The sequence below is a fragment of the Salvelinus alpinus genome, chromosome 6, assembly GCF_045679555.1.
Source record: "Salvelinus alpinus chromosome 6, SLU_Salpinus.1, whole genome shotgun sequence".
NCBI lineage: Eukaryota > Metazoa > Chordata > Actinopteri > Salmoniformes > Salmonidae > Salvelinus > Salvelinus alpinus.
Genome location: NC_092091.1, coordinates 2,269,606 through 2,291,372, shown reverse-complemented (window position 1 = coordinate 2,291,372; position 21,767 = coordinate 2,269,606). Strand labels below are relative to the sequence as shown.

The 21,767-nt window shown below is 49.9% G+C and overlaps 1 protein-coding gene across 1 annotated transcript in view; it reads right to left on the bottom strand.

Annotated features, from left to right (window-relative positions):
* ca12 (carbonic anhydrase XII) overlaps positions 1–21,767 on the bottom strand; it is an 84,902-nt gene that overhangs the window by 15,170 nt on the left and 47,965 nt on the right. Inside the window, exons 4-5 of the mRNA XM_071405125.1 lie at positions 19,355–19,497; positions 608–703 (exon numbers count right to left, since the gene is read on the bottom strand). Coding sequence (XP_071261226.1) covers positions 608–703; positions 19,355–19,497 — 239 coding nt within the window. The remainder of the gene's footprint in view (positions 1–607; positions 704–19,354; positions 19,498–21,767) is intronic.

Genomic DNA, 21,767 nt, shown 5'->3' with positions numbered 1-21,767 from the left:
CTCATCTCAACTCCATCTCCTCACCATCTCCACTCTTTTCTTATCCTCTCCTCTCTCCTCTCCATCTCCTCTCCTCTCCATCTCATCTCTTTTCTTATCCTCTCCTCTCTTCTCTCCATCTCCTCTCCTCTCCATCTCATCTCCTCTCCATCTCCTCTCCTCTCCTCTCATCTCTCCTCCCTCTCCTCTCCTCTCCTCTCATCTCCTCTCCATCTCCTCTCCCTCTCATCTCCTCTCATCTCATCTCAACTCCATCTCATCTCCTCACCATCTCCACTCTTTTCTTATCCTCTCCTCTCTTCTCTCCATCTCCACTCTTTTCTTATCCTCTCCTCTCTTCTCTCCATCTCCACTCTTTTCTTATCCTCTCCTCTCTTCTCTCCATCTCCTCTCTTCTCTCCATCTCCTCTCCTCTCCATCTCATCTCCTCTCCATCTCATCTCTTCATCTCCTCTCCATCTCATCTCTTCATCTCCCCTCCTCTCATCCCGCTACTCTCCTATCTCCTCCTCATCTTATCCTCTCCTCTCTTGTCCTCTCATCCCTCCTCTCCTCCACTTACCTCCCCTCTCCTTGATTCCCCTACCTCTACCCCTACCCTACTCACCTCTATCAGAACTCCCAGTACAGCCAGGCCGTCTGACTTGTCTGCTGCCACAGAGATGTTGGGGTACTTGTCTGAGTTGAAGAGCACCACATGCATCTGAGGAGAGACATTGGAAGAGATAAGTCAGGATCCCCTGTAGCTACAAACACTTATGTTACCATCAGTCACAGGGTAATGTAATAATATATAACCCTAACTCTATCTAGTCTAGTTTATCAGGGTAATGTCAGTAGGTATAAACCTATGAACCTAGCCTGGCATGCAGATATATGCAGTGCATTCAGAAAGTATTCAGACCCCTTGACTTTTTCCACATTTTGATACATTACAGCCTTATTCTAAAATGTATTCAATTGTTAGTTCCCCTCATAAATCTACAAACAATACCCCATAGTTAAAAAAGCAAAAACAGGTTTTTAGACCTTTAGACAGATAATCTTGTTTCTCATGGTCTGAGAGTCTTTAGGAGCTTTTTGGTAAACTCCAAGCGGGCTGTCACGTGCCTTTAACTGAGGAGTGGCTTCCGTCTGGCCACTTTACCATAAAGGCCTGATTGGTGGAGTGCTGCAGAGATGATTGTCCTTCTGGAAGGTTCTCCCACTTCCACAGAGAAACTCTGGAGCTCTGTCAGAGTGACCATCCGGTTCTTGGTCACCTCCCTGACCAAGACTTTTGTACCCTGATTGCTCAGTTTGGCCGGGCGGCCAGCTCTAGGAAGAGTCCTGGTGGTTCCAAACGCTGTGTTCTTGGGGACCTTCAATGCTGCAGAAATGCATCGGTACCCGTCCTCAGATCTGTGCCTCGACACAATCCAGTCTCGGAGCTCTACGGAAAATTCCTTCAACCTCATGGCTTGGTTTTTGCACTGACATGCACTGTCAACTGTGGGACATTATATAGACAGGTGTGTGCCTTTCCAAATCATGTCCAATCAATTGAATTTACCACAGGTGGACTCCAATCATGTTGTAGAAACATCTCAAGGATGATCAAAGGAAACAGGATGCACCTGAGCTCAATTTCGAGTCTCATATCAAAGGCTCTGAATACTTATGTAAATAAGGTATTTCTGTTTATTATATTTAATACATTTGCAAAAATTTCAAAAAACCTGTTTTCACTTTGTCAATATTGGGTATTGTGTGTAGATTGATGAGGTAAAAAATGTATTCAATTCATTTTAGAATAAGGCTGTAACGTAACAAAATGTGGATAAAGTCAAGGGGTCTGAATACTTTCCCAATGCACTGGATGCAAACGTATGTGGATACCCCTTCAAATTAGTGGTTCCGGCTATTTCAGCCACACCCATTGCTGACAGGTGTATAAAGTCGAGCACACATCCATGCAATCTCCATAGACAAACATTGACAGTAGAATGGCAAGTACTCTGACTTTCAACGTGGCACCGTCATAGGATGCCACCTTTCCAACAAGTCAGTTTGTCAAAAGTCTGTCCTGCTAGAGCTGCCCTGGTCAACTGTCAGTGCTGTTATTGTGAAGCGGAAACGTCTAGATGCAACAATGGCTCAGCCAGGAAGTGGTAGGCCACACAAGCTCACAGAACGGGACCGTGAAGTGGTAGGCCACACAAGCTCACAGAACGGGACCGTGAAGTGGTAGGCCACACAAGCTCACAGAACGGGACCGTGAAGTGGTAGGCCACACAAGCTCACAGAACGGGACCGTGAAGTGGTAGGCCACACAAGCTCACAGAACGGGACCGTGAAGTGGTGGGCCACACAAGCTCACAGAACGGGACCGTGAAGTGGTAGGCCACACAAGCTCACAGAACGGGACCGTGAAGTGGTAGGCCACACAAGCTCACAGAACGGGACCGTGAAGTGGTAGGCCACACAAGCTAACAGAACGGGACCGTGAAGTGGTAGGCTACACAAGCTAACAGAACGGGACCGTGAAGTGGTAGGCCACACAAGCTAACAGAACGGGACCGTGGAGTGGTAGGCCACACAAGCTAACAGAACGGGACCGTGAAGTGGTAGGCCACACAAGCTAACAGAACGGGATCGCCGAGTGCTGAATTACGATAAAATCTTCTGTCCTCGGTTGCAACACTCACTACCGAGTTCCAAACTGCCTCATGGAGCAACGTCAGCACAAGAACTGTTCGTCGGGAGCTTCATGAAATGGGTTTCCATGGCCGAGCAGCCGCACACAAGCCTAAGATCACTATGTGCAATGCCAAGCGTCGGTTGGAGTGGTGTACATTTTGCCGCCATTGGTCTCTGGAGCAGTGGAAAGCCTTCCCAGAAGAGTAGGGGCTGTTATAGCAGCAAAGGGGGACCAACTCCATATTAATGTCCTTGATTTCAGAATGAGATGTTTGACGAGCAGGTGTCCACATACTGTTGGTCATGTAGGGAATCTTCTCCTTCCTCACTATAAACAGTCTTGGAGAGACCTATCCATCCATCTTCTCAACTAGTACCTCTTCCCTGCAGGCCAACTTCATAGTCTTTGAGAGACCTATCCATCTTCTCCTTCTCAACTAGTACCTCTTCCCTGCAGGCCATCATCATAGTCTTGGAGAGACCTATCCATCCATCTTCTCCTTCTCAACTAGTACCTCTTCCCTGCAGGCCATCATATTCTTGGAGAGGAACAGTGTGGTCCAGGTTAGGGACAGTGTGGTTCAGGTTAAGGTTAGGGACAGTGTGGTTCAGGTTAAGGTTAGGGACAGTGTGGTTCAGGTTAAGGTTAGGGACAGTGTGGTCCAGGTTAGGGACAGTGTGGTTCAGGTTAAGGTTAGGGACAGTGTGGTTCAGGTTAAGGTTAGGGACAGTGTGGTTCAGGTTAAGGTTAGGGACAGTGTGGTTCAGGTTCAGGTTATGGACAGTGTGGTTCAGGTTAAGGTTAGGGACAGTGTGGTTCAGGTTAAGGTTAGGGACAGTGTGGTTCAGGTTAAGGTTAGGGACAGTGTGGTTCAGGTTAAGGTTAGGGACAGTGTGGTCCAGGTTAGGGACAGTGTGGTTCAGGTTAAGGTTAGGGACAGTGTGGTTCAGGTTAAGGTTAGGGACAGTGTGGTTCAGGTTAGGGACAGTGTGGTTCAGGTTCAGGTTATGGACAGTGTGGTTCAGGTTAAGGTTAGGGACAGTGTGGTTCAGGTTAGGGACAGTGTGGTTCAGGTTAAGGTTAGGGACAGTGTGGTTCAGGTTAAGGTTAGGGACAGTGTGGTTCAGGTTAGGGACAGTGTGGTTCAGGTTCAGGTTATGGACAGTGTGGTTCAGGTTAAGGTTAGGGACAGTGTGGTTCAGGTTAAGGTTAGGGACAGTGTGGTTCAGGTTAAGGTTAGGGACAGTGTGGTTCAGGTTAAGGTTAGGGACAGTGTGGTTCAGGTTAAGGTTAGGGACAGTGTGGTTCAGGTTAAGGTTATGGACAGTGTGGTTCAGGTTAGGGACAGTGTGGTTCAGGTTAAGGTTAGGGACAGTGTGGTTCAGGTTAAGGTTATGGACAGTGTGGTTCAGGTTAAGGTGATGGACAGTGTGGTTCAGGTTAAGGTTAGGGACAGTGTGGTTCAGGTTAAGGTTAGGGACAGTGTGGTTCAGGTTAAGGTTAGGGACAGTGTGGTTCAGGTTAAGGTGATGGACAGTGTGGTTCAGGTTAAGGTTAGGGACAGTGTGGTCCAGGTTAAGGTTAGGGACAGTGTGGTTCAGGTTAAGGTTAGGGACAGTGTGGTTCAGGTTAAGGTTAGGGACAGTGTGGTCCAGGTTAGGGACAGTGTGGTTCAGGTTAAGGTTATGGACAGTGTGGTTCAGGTTAAGGTTAGGGACAGTGTGGTTCAGGTTAAGGTTAGGGACAGTGTGGTTCAGGTTAAGGTTAGGGACAGTGTGGTTCAGGTTAAGGTTAGGGACAGTGTGGTTCAGGTTAAGGTTAGGGACAGTGTGGTCCAGGTTAGGGACAGTGTGGTTCAGGTTAAGGTTAGGGACAGTGTGGTTCAGGTTAAGGTTAGGGACAGTGTGGTTCAGGTTAAGGTTAGGGACAGTGTGGTTCAGGTTAAGGTTAGGGACAGTGTGGTTCAGGTTAGGGACAGTGTGGTTCAGGTTAAGGTTAGGGACAGTGTGGTCCAGGTTAGGGACAGTGTGGTCCAGGTTAGGGACAGTGTGGTTCAGGTTAAGGTTAGGGACAGTGTGGTCCAGGTTAAGGTTAGGGACAGTGTGGTTCAGGTTAAGTTTAGGGACAGTGTGGTTCAGGTTAAGGTTATGGACAGTGTGGTTCAGGTTAAGGTTAGGGACAGTGTGGTTCAGGTTAAGGTTAGGGACAGTGTGGTCCAGGTTAGGGACAGTGTGGTTCAGGTTAAGGTTATGGACAGTGTGGTTCAGGTTAAGGTTAGGGACAGTGTGGTTCAGGTTAAGGTTAGGGACAGTGTGGTTCAGGTTAAGGTTAGGGACAGTGTGGTTCAGGTTAAGGTTAGGGACAGTGTGGTTCAGGTTAAGGTTAGGGACAGTGTGGTCCAGGTTAGGGACAGTGTGGTTCAGGTTAAGGTTAGGGACAGTGTGGTTCAGGTTAAGGTTAGGGACAGTGTGGTTCAGGTTAAGGTTAGGGACAGTGTGGTTCAGGTTAAGGTTAGGGACAGTGTGGTTCAGGTTAGGGACAGTGTGGTTCAGGTTAAGGTTAGGGACAGTGTGGTCCAGGTTAGGGACAGTGTGGTCCAGGTTAGGGACAGTGTGGTTCAGGTTAAGGTTAGGGACAGTGTGGTCCAGGTTAAGGTTAGGGACAGTGTGGTTCAGGTTAAGGTTAGGGACAGTGTGGTTCAGGTTAAGGTTATGGACAGTGTGGTTCAGGTTAAGGTTAGGGACAGTGTGGTTCAGGTTAAGGTTAGGGACAGTGTGGTCCAGGTTAGGGACAGTGTGGTTCAGGTTAAGGTTAGGGACAGTGTGGTTCAGGTTAAGGTTAGGGACAGTGTGGTTCAGGTTAAGGTTAGGGACAGTGTGGTTCAGGTTAAGGTTAGGGACAGTGTGGTTCAGGTTAGGGGCAGTGTGGTTCAGGTTAAGGTTAGGGACAGTGTGGTCCAGGTTAGGGACAGTGTGGTCCAGGTTAGGGACAGTGTGGTTCAGGTTAAGGTTAGGGACAGTGTGGTTCAGGTTAAGGTTAGGGACAGTGTGGTTCAGGTTAAGGTTAGGGACAGTGTGGTTCAGGTTAAGGTTATGGACAGTGTGGTTCAGGTTAAGGTTAGGGACAGTGTGGTTCAGGTTAAGGTTAGGGACAGTGTGGTTCAGGTTAAGGTTAGGGACAGTGTGGTCCAGGTTAAGGTTAGGGACAGTGTGGTTCAGGTTAAGGTTAGGGACAGTGTGGTTCAGGTTAAGGTTAGGGACAGTGTGGTCCAGGTTAAGGTTAGGGACAGTGTGGTTCAGGTTAAGGTTATGGACAGTGTGGTTCAGGTGTGTGTGTGTGTGTGTGTGTGTGTGTGTGTGTGTGTGTGTGTGTGTGTGTGTGTGTGTGTGTGTGTGTGTGTGTGTGTGTGTGTGTGTGTGTGTGTGTGTGTGTGTGTGTGTGTGTGTGTGTGTGGGTGTGTGTGTGTGTGCTGGGAGTGCCAGTATAGTATGTGTGAGTGTGTGGGTAGAGTCCAGTCAGTGTGTGGGTAGAGTCCAGTCAGTGTGTGGGTAGAGTCCAGTCAGTGTGCGGGTAGAGTCCAGTCAGTGTGTGGGTAGAGTCCAGTCAGTGTGTGGGTAGAGTCCAGTCAGTGTGTGGGTAGAGTCCAGTCAGTGTGTGGGTAGAGTCCAGTCAGTGTGTGGGTAGAGTCCAGTCAGCGTGCGGGTAGAGTCCAGTCAGTGTGTTGGTAGAGTCCAGTCAGTGTAGGGGTAGAGTCCAGTCAGTGTGTGGGTAGAGTCCAGCCAGTGTGTGGGTAGAGTCCAGTCAGTGTGTGGTAGAGTCCAGTCAGTGTGCGGGTAGAGTCAGTCAGTGTGTGGGTAGAGTCCAGTCAGTGTGTGGGTAGAGTCCAGTCAGTGTGTGGGTAGAGTCCAGTCAGTGTGTGGGTAGAGTCCAGTCAGTGTGTGGGTAGAGTCCAGTCAGTGTGTGGGTAGAGTCCAGTCAGTGTGTGGGTAGAGTCCAGGCAGTGTGTGGGTAGAGTCCAGGCAGTGTGTCGGTAGAGTCCAGTCAGTGTGTGGGTAGAGTCCAGTGTGTGGGTAGAGTCCAGTCAGTGTGTGGGTAGAGTCCAGTGAGTGTGTGGGTAGAGTCCAGTCAGCGTGTGGGTAGAGTCCAGTCAGTGTGTGGGTAGAGTCCAGTCAGTGTGTGGGTAGAGTCCAGTCAGTGTGGGTAGAGTCCAGTCAGTGTGTGGGTAGAGTCCAGTGTGTAGGTAGAGTCCAGTCAGTGTGTGGTAGAGTCCAGTCAGCGTGTGGGTAGAGTCCAGTCAGTGTGTGGTAGAGTCCAGTCAGTGTGTGGGTAGAGTCCAGTCAGTGTAGGGGTAGAGTCCAGTCAGTGTGTGGGTAGAGTCCAGTCAGTGTGCGGGTAGAGTCCAGTCAGTGTGCGGGTAGAGTCCAGTCAGTGTGTGGGTAGAGTCCAGTGTGTGGGTAGAGTCCAGTCAGTGTGTGGGTAGAGTCCAGTCAGCGTGTGGGTAGAGTCCAGTCAGTGTGTGGGTAGAGTCCAGTCAGTGTGTGGGTAGAGTCCAGTCAGTGTGTGGGTAGAGTCCAGTCAGTGTGTGGGTAGAGTCAAGTCAGTGTGTGGGTAGAGTCCAGTCAGTGTGTGGTAGAGTCCAGTCAGTGTGTGAGTAGAGTCCAGTCAGAGTGTGGGTAGAGTCCAGTCAGTGTGTGGGTAGAGTCCAGTCAGTGTGTGGGTAGAGTCCAGTCAGTGTGTGGGTAGAGTCCAGTCAGTGTGTGGTAGAGTCCAGTCAGTGTGTGAGTAGAGTCCAGTCAGTGTGTGGGTAGAGTCCAGTCAGTGTGTGGGTAGAGTCCAGTCAGTGTGTGGGTAGAGTCAAGTCAGTGTGTGGGTAGAGTCCAGTCAGTGTGTGGGTAGAGTCCAGTCAGTGTGTGGTAGAGTCCAGTCAGTGTGTGAGTAGAGTCCAGTCAGTGTGTGGGTAGAGTCCAGTCAGTGTGTGGGTAGAGTCCAGTCAGTGTGTGGGTAGAGTCCAGTCAGTGTGTGGGTAGAGTCCAGTCAGTGTGTGGGTAGAGTCCAGTCAGTGTGTGGGTAGAGTCCAGTCAGTGTGTGGGTAGAGTCTAGTCAGTGTGTGGGTAGAGTCCAGTCAGTGTGTGGGTAGAGTCTAGTCAGTGTGTGGGTAGAGTCCAGTCAGCGTGTGGGTAGAGTCCAGTCAGTGTGTGGGTAGAGTCCAGTCAGTGTGTGGGTAGAGTCCAGTCAGTGTGTGGATAGAGTCTAGTCAGTGTGTGGGTAGAGTCTAGTCAGTGTGTGGGTAGAGTCCAGTCAGTGTGTGGGTAGAGTCCAGTCAGTGTGTGGGTAGAGTCCAGTCAGTGTGTGGGTAGAGTCTAGTCAGTGTGTGGGTAGAGTCCAGTCAGTGTGTGGGTAGAGTCTAGTCAGTGTGTGGGTAGAGTCCAGTCAGCGTGTGGGTAGAGTCTAGTCAGTGTGTGGGTAGAGTCTAGTCAGTGTGTGGGTAGAGTCCAGTCAGTGTGTGGGTAGAGTCCAGTCAGTGTGTGGGTAGAGTCTAGTCAGTGTGTGGGTAGAGTCCAGTCAGTGTGTGGGTAGAGTCCAGTCAGTGTGTGGGTAGAGTCCAGTCAGTGTGTGGGTAGAGTCCAGCCAGTGTGTGGGTAGAGTCCAGTCAGTGTGTGGGTAGAGTCCAGTCAGTGTGTGGGTAGAGTCCAGTGTGTGGGTAGAGTCCAGTCAGTGTGTGGGTAGAGTCCAGGCAGTGTGTGGGTAGAGTCCAGTCAGTGTGTGGGTAGAGTCCAGTCAGTGTGTGGGTAGAGTCCAGTCAGTGTGTGGGTAGAGTCCAGTCAGTGTGTGGGTAGAGTCCAGTCAGTGTGTGGGTAGAGTCCAGTCAGTGTGTGGGTAGAGTCCAGTCAGTGTGTGGTAGAGTCCAGTCAGTGTGTGAGTAGAGTCCAGTCAGTGTGTGGGTAGAGTCCAGTCAGTGTGTGGGTAGAGTCCAGTCAGTGTGTGGGTAGAGTCCAGTCAGTGTGTGGGTAGAGTCCAGTCAGTGTGTGGGTAGAGTCCAGTCAGTGTGTGGGTAGAGTCCAGTCAGTGTGTGGGTAGAGTCTAGTCAGTGTGTGGGTAGAGTCCAGTCAGTGTGTGGGTAGAGTCTAGTCAGTGTGTGGGTAGAGTCCAGTCAGCGTGTGGGTAGAGTCTAGTCAGTGTGTGGGTAGAGTCTAGTCAGTGTGTGGGTAGAGTCCAGTCAGTGTGTGGATAGAGTCTAGTCAGTGTGTGGGTAGAGTCTAGTCAGTGTGTGGGTAGAGTCCAGTCAGTGTGTGGGTAGAGTCCAGTCAGTGTGTGGGTAGAGTCCAGTCAGTGTGTGGGTAGAGTCTAGTCAGTGTGTGGGTAGAGTCCAGTCAGTGTGTGGGTAGAGTCTAGTCAGTGTGTGGGTAGAGTCCAGTCAGCGTGTGGGTAGAGTCTAGTCAGTGTGTGGGTAGAGTCTAGTCAGTGTGTGGGTAGAGTCCAGTCAGTGTGTGGGTAGAGTCCAGTCAGTGTGTGGGTAGAGTCTAGTCAGTGTGTGGGTAGAGTCCAGTCAGTGTGTGGGTAGAGTCCAGTCAGTGTGTGGGTAGAGTCCAGTCAGTGTGTGGGTAGAGTCCAGCCAGTGTGTGGGTAGAGTCCAGTCAGTGTGTGGGTAGAGTCCAGTCAGTGTGTGGGTAGAGTCCAGTGTGTGGGTAGAGTCCAGTCAGTGTGTGGGTAGAGTCCAGGCAGTGTGTGGGTAGAGTCCAGTCAGTGTGTGGGTAGAGTCCAGTCAGTGTGTGGGTAGAGTCCAGCCAGTGTGTGGGTAGAGTCCAGTCAGTGTGTGGGTAGAGTCCAGTCAGTGTGTGGGTAGAGTCCAGTGTGTGGGTAGAGTCCAGTCAGTGTGTGGGTAGCCATTTGACGAACTGTTCAGCATTTGGCTTGGGGGTAGAAGCTGTTCAGGAGCCCTTCATACCCTACATTACCCATCTCATATGTATATATACTGTACTCTATATCATCTACTGCATCTTGCCATCTTTATGCAATACATGTACCACTAGCCACTTTAAACTATGCCACTTTATGTTTACATACCCTACAGTACTCATCTCATATGTATATACCGTACTCTATACCATCTACTGCATCTGCCATGCCGTTCTGTACCACCACTCATCCATATATCTTTATGTACATATTCTTTATCCCTTTACACTTGTGTGTGTGTGTAAGGTAGTAGTGTGGAATTGTTAGGTTAGATTACTGTTGGTTATTACTGCATTGTCGGAACTAGAAGCACAAGCATTTCGCTACACTCGCATTAACATCTGCTAACCATGTGTATGTGACAAATAAAATTTGATTTGATTTGATTTGATGATCCCAGACCCGGAGACATGTGAATCACCAACATGTTGTTAATAAGGTTGGGAATACTTCTATAGTTTTGTAGCTTTTCTAACTATATGACCCGATATGCAAATTCACGAACAAGTAGTTAACGAGATGTCATGAGACGCCACCAGATCTGTAGTTACTCATCTGATTCACATTTGGAGGCCATACCTCCATTCCCTTATTTCTAATTACATTGCATTTAGACATGACAATGAAAAGCAAACATTTTAAAAATACTTCATAGTGAACCCGCCTATTGCAGTCTCTCATTTTCCACCAAAGATTAACTGAATCATAAAAGAGTTCTACATTCTAACTTTCATGGTTCTCATCTACAGACATACTGTCATTCATGGTTCTCTTCTACAGACATTCTGTCATTCATGGTTCTCATGGTTCTCATCTACAGACATTCTGTCATTCATGGTTCTCATCTACAGACATTCTGTCATTCATGGTTCTCTTCTACAGACATTCTGTCATTCATGGTTCTCTTCTACAGACATTCTGTCATTCATGGTTCTCATCTACAGACATTCTGTCATTCATGGTTCTCTTCTACAGACATTCTGTCATTCATGGTTCTCATCTACAGACATTCTGTCATTCATGGTTCTCATCTACAGACATTCTGTCATTCATGGTTCTCATGGTTCTCTTCTACAGACATTCTGTCATTCATGGTTCTCATGGTTCTCTTCTACAGACATTCTGTCATTCATGGTTCTCATCTACAGACATACTGTCATTCATGGTTCTCATCAACAGACATACTGTCATTCATGGTTCTCGTCTACAGACATTCTGTCATTCATGGTTCTCATCTACAGACATTCTGTCATTCATGGTTCTCATGGTTCTCTTCTACAGACATTCTGTCATTCATGGTTCTCATCTACAGACATTCTGTCATTCATGGTTCTCATGGTTCTCTTCTACAGACATTCTGTCATTCATGGTTCTCATCTACAGACATTCTGTCGCCACTTTCAATGAAAGTATTGGAAAGAATGGATGATGGTTCTCTGTCTTGAACCACAGAGCTAGACGATACATCTTCTGATGGTTCTCCGTCTTGAACCACTGAGCTAGACCATACATCTTCTGATGGTTCTCTGTCTTGAACCACAGAGCTAGACGATACATCTTCTGATGGTTCTCTGTCTTGAACCACAGAGCTAGACGATACATCTTCTGATGGTTTTCTGTCTTGAACCACAGAGCTAGACCATACATCTTCTGATGGTTCTCTGTCTTGAACCACAGAGCTAGACGATACATCTTCTGAAGGTTCTCTGTCTTGAACCACAGAGCTAGACCATACATCTTCTGATGGTTCTCTGTCTTGAACCACTGAGCTAGACGATACATCTTCTGATGGTTCTCTGTCTTGAACCACAGAGCTAGACGATACATCTTCTGATGGTTCTCTGTCTTGAACCACAGAGCTAGACCATACATCTTCTGATGGTTCTCTGTCTTGAACCACTGAGCTAGACCATACATCTTCTGATGGTTCTCTGTCTTGAACCACAGAGCTAGACCATACATCTTCTGATGGTTCTCTGTCTTGAACCACAGAGCTAGACGATACATCTTCTGATGGTTCTCTGTCTTGAACCACAGAGCTAGACCATACATCTTCTGATGGTTCTCTGTCTTGAACCACTGAGCTAGACCATACATCTTCTGATGGTTCTCTGTCTTGAACCACAGAGCTAGACGATACATCTTCTGATGGTTCTCTGTCTTGAACCACAGAGCTAGACGATACATCTTCTGATGGTTCTCTGTCTTGAACCACAGAGCTAGACGATACATCTTCTGATGGTTCTCTGTCTTGAACCACAGAGCTAGACCATACATCTTCTGAAGGTTCTCTGTCTTGAACCACAGAGCTAGACGATACATCTTCTGATGGTTCTCTGTCTTGAACCACTGAGCTAGACCATACATCTTCTGATGGTTCTCTGTCTTGAACCACAGAGCTAGACCATACATCTTCTGATGGTTCTCCGTCTTGAACCACAGAGCTAGACCATACATCTACTGATGGTTCTCTGTCTTGAACCACAGAGCTAGACCATACATCTTCTGATGGTTCTCTGTCTTGAACCACAGAGCTAGACCATACATCTTCTGATGGTTCTCCGTCTTGAACCACAGAGCTAGACCATACATCTACTGATGGTTCTCTGTCTTGAACCACAGAGCTAGACCATACATCTTCTGATGGTTCTCTGTCTTGAACCACAGAGCTAGACCATACATCTTCTGATGGTTCTCTGTCTTGAACCACAGAGCTAGACCATACATCTTCTGAAGCATATTGTATCTCCCTGTTGACTGTTAATATAAACTGTAATGTTCTGAGAGTCTAAAACCAGAATGGAACATAGATTGCTTTACTGGAATCTAGATATAGATAGTGATGATGTCATCCAAACCACACAGACCAGATTCTAACTGAATGTTCAATTATACTATAAAATGGAAGATGCACAATAAGCTGGTTTTATAACTGTGTGTGTCTGTGTGTGTGTGTGTGTGTGTGTGTGTGTGTGTGTGTGTGTGTGTGTGTGTGTGTGTGTGTGTGTGTGTGTGTGTTGACCCTGTGTTAGTGTGTGTGTGTGTGTGTGTGTGTGTGTGTGTGTGTGTGTGTGTGTGTGTGTGTGTGTGTGTGTGTGTGTGTGTGTGTGTGTGTGTGTGTGTGTGTGTGTGTGTGTGTGTGTGTTGACCCTGTGTTAGTGTGTGTGTGTGTGTGTGTGTGTGTGTGTGTGTGTGTGTGTGTGTGTGTGTGTGTGTGTGTGTGTGTGTGTGTGTGTGTGTGTGTGTGTGTGTGTGTGTGTGTTGACCCTGTGTTAGTGTGTGTGTGTGTGTGTGTGTGTGTGTGTGTGTGTGTGTGTGTGTGTGTGTGTGTGTGTGTGTGTGTGTGTGTGTGTGTGTGTGTGTGTGTGTGTGTGTTGACCCTGTGTTAGTGTGTGTGTGTGTGTGTGTGTGTGTGTGTGTGTGTGTGTGTGTGTGTGTGTGTGTGTGTTGACCCTGTGTTAAGTATATTATGGGAAGACTTCAAAGGGCTGACCAGGGTGTGTCCTGTGTGTGTGTGTGTGTGTGTGTGTGTGTGTGTGTGTGTGTGTGTGTGCGTGCGTGTGTGTGTGTGCGTGCGTGCGTGTGTGTGTGTGTGCGTGTGTGCGTGCGTGTGTGTGTGTGTGCGTGTGTTACTGGCTCCAGTCTCTGAACCAGTCAAATGTCACCAGCTGAAGTCACTATGACAGAATTAGTCTGAGCCATCAAACGTCTATAACTAATCCAGAACGCTGAAGGCCACCTGGTGGTCAACGTTCCCAAGTTCCCCCGTGTCACCCCGCTCCTCTACAAACTCCACTGGCTTCCAGTCGAAGCCTGCATCCACTTCCAGACCATGGTACATGCCTACGGAGCAGCAAGAGGAACGGCCCTTCCCTACCTGCAGGCTATGCTTAAACCCTACACCCCAACCCGAGCCCTCTGATCTGGTCTTTTGAACCAGAGGTGGCTCCCTCTCAGCCCAGTCGAAGCTCTCATCTATCCTGCCACCTCAATGGTGGAACCATCTTCCCCCTGAAGCTAGGACAGTAGAGTCCCTGCCCATCTTCCCCCTGAAGCTAGGACAGCAGAGTCCCTGTCCATCTTCCCCCTGAAGCTAGGACAGCAGAGTCCCTGTCCATCTTCCCCCTGAAGCTAGGACAGCAGAGTCCCTGTCCATCTTCCCCCCTGAAGCTAGGACAGCAGAGTCCCTGTCCATCTTCCCCCTGAAGCTAGGACAGCAGAGTCCCTGTCCATCTTCCCCCTGGCGCTAGGACAGCAGAGTCTCTGTCCATCTTCCCCCTGAAGCTAGGACAGCAGAGTCCCTGTCCATCTTCCCCCTGAAGCTAGGACAGCAGAGTCCCTGTCCATCTTCCCCCTGAAGCTAGGACAGCAGAGTCCCTGTCCATCTTCCCCCTGAAGCTAGGACAGCAGAGTCCATGTCCATCTTCCCCCTGAAGCTAGGACAGCAGAGTCCCTGTCCATCTTCCCCCTGGCGCTAGGACAGCAGAGTCCCTGTCCATCTTCCCCCTGAAGCTAGGACAGCAGAGTCCATGTCCATCTTCCCCCTGGCGCTAGGACAGCAGAGTCCCTGTCCATCTTCCCCCTGAAGCTAGGACAGAAGAGTCCCTGTCCATCTTCCCCCTGGCGCTAGGACAGCAGAGTCCCTGTCCATCTTCCCCCTGAAGCTAGGACAGCAGAGTCCCTGTCCATCTTCCCATCTCAGTCAGTCTTATCCCCTGTAGGTCACTAAACCAACTGGACGTCTGTCCCAGCTGTAGATCTGTCCCAGCTGTAGGTCTCTACCCCAGCTGTAGATCTCTACCCCAGCTGTAGGTCTCTATCCCAGCTGTAGGTCTCTATCCCAGCTGTAGGTCTCTACCCCAGCTGTAGATCTCTACCCCAGCTGTAGGTCTCTATCCCAGCTGTAGGTCTCTATCCCAGCTGTAGGTCTCTACCCCAGCTGTAGGTCTCTATCCCAGCTGTAGATCTATACCCCAGCTGTAGATCTCTACCCCAGCTGTAGATCTCTACCCCAGCTGTAGGTCTCTATCCCAGCTGTAGGTCTCTATCCCAGCTGTAGGTCTCTACCCCAGCTGTAGGTCTCTACCCCAGCTGTAGGTCTCTACCCCAGCTGTAGGTCTCTACCCCAGCTGTAGGTCTCTATCCCAGCTGTAGGTCTCTACCCCAGCTGTAGGTCTCTATCCCAGCTGTAGATCTCTACCCCAGCTGTAGATCTCTACCCCAGCTGTAGGTCTCTACCCCAGCTGTAGGTCTCTATCCCAGCTGTAGATCTCTACCCCAGCTGTAGATCTCTACCCCAGCTGTAGGTCTCTATCCCAGCTGTAGGTCTCTACCCCAGCTGTAGATCTCTACCCCAGCTGTAGGTCTCTATCCCAGCTGTAGATCTCTATCCCAGCTGTAGGTCTCTACCCCAGCTGTAGGTCTCTATCCCAGCTGTAGATCTCTACCCGAGCTGTAGGTCTCTATCCCAGCTGTAGATCTCTACCCCAGCTGTAGATCTCTACCCCAGCTGTAGGTCTCTATCCCAGCTGTAGGTCTCTACCCCAGCTGTAGATCTCTACCCCAGCTGTAGGTCTCTATCCCAGCTGTAGGTCTCTATCCCAGCTGTAGGTCTCTACCCCAGCTGTAGATCTCTATCCCAGCTGTAGGTCTCTACCCCAGCTGTAGATCTCTACCCCAGCTGTAGGTCTCTATCCCAGCTGTAGGTCTCTATCCCAGCTGTAGGTCTCTACCCCAGCTGTAGGTCTCTACCCCAGCTGTAGGTCTCTACCCCAGCTGTAGGTCTCTATCCCAGCTGTTAGTCTCTATCCCAGCCTAAGGTCTCTACCCCAGCTGTAGGTCTCTATCCCAGCTGTAGGTCTATCCCAGCTGTAGGTCTCTACCCCAGCTGTAGGTCTCTACCCCAGCTGTAGGTCTCTACCCCAGCTGTAGGTCTCTGTCCCAGCTGTAGGTCTCTATCCCAGCTGTAGGTCTCTACCCCAGCTGTAGGTCTCTATCCCAGCTGTAGGTCTCTACCCCAGCTGTAGGTCTCTACCCCAGCTGTAGGTCTCTATCCCAGCTGTAGGTCTCTACCCCAGCTGTAGATCTCTACCCCAGCTGTAGGTCTCTACCCCAGCTGTAGGTCTCTACCCCAGCTGTAGATCTCTACCCCAGCTGTAGGTCTCTATCCCAGCTGTAGGTCTCTACCCCAGCTGTAGGTCTCTATCCCAGCTGTAGGTCTCTACCCCAGCTGTAGGTCTCTACCCCAGCTGTAGGTCTCTATCCCAGCTGCAGGTCTCTATCCCAGCTGCAGGTCTCTACCCCAGCTGTAGGTCTCTATCCCAGCTGTAGGTCTCTACCCCAGCTGTAGGTCTCTATCCCAGATGTAGGTCTCTACCCCAGCTGTAGGTCTGTCCCAGCTGTAGGTCTCTACCCCAGCTGTAGGTCTCTACCCCAGCTGTAGGTCTCTACCCCAGCTGTAGGTCTCTACCCCAGCTGTAGGTCTCTACCCCAGCTGTAGATCTCTACCCCAGCTGTAGGTCTCTATCCCAGCTGTAGGTCTCTACCCCAGCTGTAGGTCTCTATCCCAGCTGTAGGTCTCTACCCCAGCTGTAGGTCTCTACCCCAGCTGTAGGTCTCTATCCCAGCTGCAGGTCTCTACCCCAGCTGTAGATCTCTACCCCAGCTGTAGGTCTCTATCCCAGCTGTAGGTCTCTATCCCAGCTGTAGGTCTCTACCCCAGCTGTAGGTCTCTACCCCAGCTGTAGGTCTCTACCCCAGCTGTAGGTCTCTATCCCAGCTGTTAGTCTCTATCCCAGCCTTAGGTCTCTACCCCAGCTGTAGGTCTCTATCCCAGCTGTAGGTCTGTCCCAGCTGTAGGTCTCTACCCCAGCTGTAGGTCTCTACCCCAGCTGTAGGTCTCTACCCCAGCTGTAGGTCTCTGTCCCAGCTGTAGGTCTCTATCCCAGCTGTAGGTCTCTACCCCAGCTGTAGGTCTCTATCCCAGCTGTAGGTCTCTACCCCAGCTGTAGGTCTCTACCCCAGCTGTAGGTCTCTATCCCAGCTGTAGGTCTCTACCCCAGCTGTAGATCTCTACCCCAGCTGTAGGTCTCTACCCCAGCTGTAGGTCTCTACCCCAGCTGTAGATCTCTACCCCAGCTGTAGGTCTCTATCCCAGCTGTAGGTCTCTACCCCAGCTGTAGGTCTCTATCCCAGCTGCAGGTCTCTATCCCAGCTGCAGGTCTCTACCCCAGCTGTAGGTCTCTATCCCAGCTGTAGGTCTCTACCCCAGCTGTAGGTCTCTATCCCAGATGTAGGTCTCTACCCCAGCTGTAGGTCTGTCCCAGCTGTAGGTCTCTACCCCAGCTGTAGGTCTCTACCCCAGCTGTAGGTCTCTACCCCAGCTGTAGGTCTCTGTCCCAGCTGTAGGTCTCTATCCCAGCTGTAGGTCTCTACCCCAGCTGTAGGTCTCTATCCCAGCTGTAGGTCTCTACCCCAGCTGTAGGTCTCTACCCCAGCTGTAGGTCTCTATCCCAGCTGTAGGTCTCTACCCCAGCTGTAGATCTCTACCCCAGCTGTAGGTCTCTACCCCAGCTGTAGATCTCTACCCCAGCTGTAGGTCTCTATCCCAGCTGTAGGTCTCTACCCCAGCTGTAGGTCTCTACCCCAGCTGTAGGTCTCTATCCCAGCTGCAGGTCTCTATCCCAGCTGCAGGTCTCTACCCCAGCTGTAGGTCTCTATCCCAGCTGTAGGTCTCTACCCCAGCTGTAGGTCTCTATCCCAGATGTAGGTCTCTACCCCAGCTGTAGGTCTGTCCCAGCTGTAGGTCTCTACCCCAGCTGTAGGTCTCTACCCCAGCTGTAGGTCTCTATCCCAGCTGTAGGTCTCTACCCCAGCTGTAGGTCTCTACCCCAGCTGTAGGTCTCTACCCCAGCTGTAGGTCTCTATCCCAGCTGTAGGTTTCTACCCCAGCTGTAGGTCTCTATCCCAGCTGTAGGTCTCTACCCCAGCTGTAGGTCTCTACCCCAGCTGTAGGTCTCTATCCCAGCTGCAGGTCTCTATCCCAGCTGCAGGTCTCTACCCCAGCTGTAGGTCTCTATCCCAGCTGTAGGTCTCTACCCCAGCTGTAGGTCTCTATCCCAGATGTAGGTCTCTACCCCAGCTGTAGGTCTGTCCCAGCTGTAGGTCTCTACCCCAGCTGTAGGTCTCTACCCCAGCTGTAGGTCTCTACCCCAGCTGTAGGTCTCTACCCCAGCTGTAGGTCTCTGTCCCAGCTGTAGGTCTCTATCCCAGCTGTAGGTCTCTACCCCAGCTGTAGGTCTCTATCCCAGCTGTGGGTCTCTACCCCAGCTGTAGGTCTCTACCCCAGCTGTAGGTCTCTATCCCAGCTGTAGGTCTCTACCCCAGCTGTAGATCTCTACCCCAGCTGTAGGTCTCTACCCCAGCTGTAGGTCTCTACCCCAGCTGTAGATCTCTACCCCAGCTGTAGGTCTCTATCCCAGCTGTAGGTCTCTACCCCAGCTGTAGGTCTCTATCCCAGCTGTAGGTCTCTACCCCAGCTGTAGGTCTCTACCCCAGCTGTAGGTCTCTATCCCAGCTGCAGGTCTCTATCCCAGCTGCAGGTCTCTACCACAGCTGTAGGTCTCTATCCCAGCTGTAGGTCTCTACCCCAGCTGTAGGTCTCTATCCCAGATGTAGGTCTCTACCCCAGCTGTAGGTCTGTCCCAGCTGTAGGTCTCTACCCCAGCTGTAGGTCTCTACCCCAGCTGTATGTCTCTATCCCAGCTGTAGGTCTCTACCCCAGCTGTAGGTCTCTACCCCAGCTGTAGGTCTCTATCCCAGCTGTAGGTCTCTACCCCAGCTGTAGGTCTCTACCCCAGCTATAGGTCTCTACCCCAGCTGTAGGTCTCTGTCCCAGCTGTAGGTCTCTACCCCAGCTGTAGGTCTGTCCCAGCTGTAGGTCTCTACCCCAGCTGTAGGTCTCTATCCCAGCTGTAGGTCTCTACCCCAGCTGTAGGTCTCTATCCCAGCTGTAGATCTCTACCCCAGCTGTAGGTCTCTATCCCAGCTGTAGATCTCTACCCCAGCTGTAGGTCTCTACCCCAGCTGTAGGTCTCTACCCCAGCTGTAGGTCTCTACCCCAGCTGTAGATCTCTACCCCAGCTGTAGGTCTCTATCCCAGCTGTAGGTCTCTACCCCAGCTGTTAGTCTCTACCCCAGCTGTAGGTCTCTATCCCAGCTGTAGGTCTCTACCCCAGCTGTAGGTCTCTACCCCAGCTATAGGTCTCTACCCCAGCTGTAGGTCTCTGTCCCAGCTGTAGGTCTCTACCCCAGCTGTAGGTCTGTCCCAGCTGTAGGTCTCTACCCCAGCTGTAGGTCTCTATCCCAGCTGTAGGTCTCTACCCCAGCTGTAGGTCTCTATCCCAGCTGTAGATCTCTACCCCAGCTGTAGGTCTCTATCCCAGCTGTAGATCTCTACCCCAGCTGTAGGTCTCTACCCCAGCTGTAGGTCTCTACCCCAGCTGTAGGTCTCTACCCCAGCTGTAGATCTCTACCCCAGCTGTAGGTCTCTATCCCAGCTGTAGGTCTCTACCCCAGCTGTTAGTCTCTACCCCAGCTGTAGGTCTCTATCCCAGCTGTAGATCTCTATCCCAGCTGTAGATCTCTACCCCAGCTATAGATCTCTGTGTAACAGTGAGTTAGAGTGTGTTAGTGTGTAACAGTGTGTTAGGTTACCTCGGCAGCAAACTGTCTGCCGTTGACGGTATGTTCTGAGCCGACGGGCAGGTGTTCTGAGCCCCAGTGGAAGTGGAGCTGAGCAGCAGTGTAACGATGAGGCAGGCTGGAGAGATACATCCTCCTGGGTAGGGACAGCTGAACTGGAGAAAGAGAAATGAACTGTCTTTAGAGATGTACTCTAGAGACAGCTATAGGTACACTCCTTTAGACCATTCAATCCCAACCTTTTCCTTTAAACAGGGATCTTGCAATGCACCATGAACCTGAGGAAGCTACGCCAGAGGCAGAGATGTAAACATGCTGGGAATAATAACACATTTTTCAGCAACATATCTCATCCAAGTTTAAGTTACTTTTTAATAAATCAGAGTCAGCTGGAGATGTCTGAATCCCTGACTAAAGATGCAGAGCAACCTGTTCTCTGCTGTCAAACGATCGTCTGATAATTAGCTTGGTGGAGGATGACGACGATGATGTAACAATGTCTCCGGCTGTGTTGGTAGTCAAGACAACAAGACATCGCATTACACTGACCGTCAGTGACATCAGAGTAGTTTAAAAGCTAGCCTGCATCCTAAATGCCACCCTATTTACTATGTAGGCATGGAATAGCACTATGTAGGCATGGAATAGCACTATGTAGGCATGGAATGGCACTATGTAGGCATGGAATAGCACTATGTAGGCATGGAATAGCACTATGTAGGCATGGAATAGCACTATGTAGACATGGAATAGCACTATGTAGGCATGGAATAGCACTATGTAGGCATGGAATAGCACTATGTAGGCATGGAATAGCACTATGTAGGCATGGAATAGCACTATGTAGGCATGGAATAGCACTATGTAGACATGGAATAGCACTATGTAGGCATGGAATAGCACTATGTAGGCATGGAATAGCACTATCTAGGCATGGAATATCACTATGTAGGCATGGAATAGCACTATGTAGGCATGGAATGGCACTATGTAGGAATGGAATGGCACTATGTAGGCATGGAATAGCACTATGTAGGCATGGAATAGCACTATGTAGGCATGGAATGGCACTATGTAGGAATGGATGGCACTATGTAGGCATGGAATAGCACTATGCAGGCATGGAATAGCACTATGTAGGAATGGAACAGCACTATGTAGGCATGGAATAGGACTATGTAGGAATGGAATAGCACTATGTAGGAATGGAATGGCATTATGTAGGAATTGAATAGGACTATGTAGGAATGGAATGGCACTATGCAGGAATGGAATAGCACTATGTAGGAATGGAATAGCACTATGCAGGCATGGAATAGCACTATGCAGGCATGGAATAGCACTATGCAGGCATGGAATAGCACTATGCAGGCATGGAATAGCACTATGTAGGCATAAAATGGCACTATGTAGGAATGGAATAGCACTATGCAGGCATGGAATAGCAATATGCAGGCATGGAATAGCACTATGCAAGCATGGAATGGCACTATGTAGGCATGGAATGGCACTATGTAGGCATGGAATGGCACTATGTAGGCATGGAATGGCACTACGTAGGCATGGAATGGCACTATGTAGGCATGGAATGGCACTATGTAGGCATGGAATGGCACTATGTAGGCATGGAATGGCACTACGTAGGCATGGAATGGCACTATGTAGGCATGGAATGGCACTACGTAGGCATTGAATGGCACTATGTAGGCCTGGAATAGCACTATGCAGGCATGGAATAGCAATATGTAGGCATGGAATAGCACTATGTAGGCATGGAATGGCACTATGTAGGCATGGAATGGCACTACCTAGGCATGGAATGGCACTATGTAGGCATGGAATGGAACTATGTAGGCATGGAATAACACTATGCAGGCATGGAATAGCAATATGCAGGCATGGAATAGCACTACGTAGACATGGAATAGCACTATGCAGGCATGGAATAGCACTATGCAGGCATGGAATAGCACTATGTAGGCATGGAATGGCACTATGTAGGCATGGAATAGCACTATGCAGGCATGGAATAGCACTATGCAGGCATGGAATAGCACTATGCAGGCATGGAATAGCACTATGCAGGCATGGAATGGCACTATGCAGGCATGGAATAGCACTACGTAGACATGGAATAGCACTATGCAGGCATGGAATAGCATTATGCAGGCATGGAATAGCACTATGCAGGCATGGAATGGCACTATGTAGGCATGGAATAGCAATATGTAGGCATGGAATGGCACTATGTAGGCATGGAATAAAAATATGTAGGCATGGAATGGCACTATGTAGGCATGGAATGGCACTATGTAGGCATGGAATGGCACTATGTAGGCATGGAATGGCACTATGTAGGCATGGAATAGCACTATGCAGGCATGGAATAGCACTACGTAGACTTGGAATAGCACTATGCAGGCAT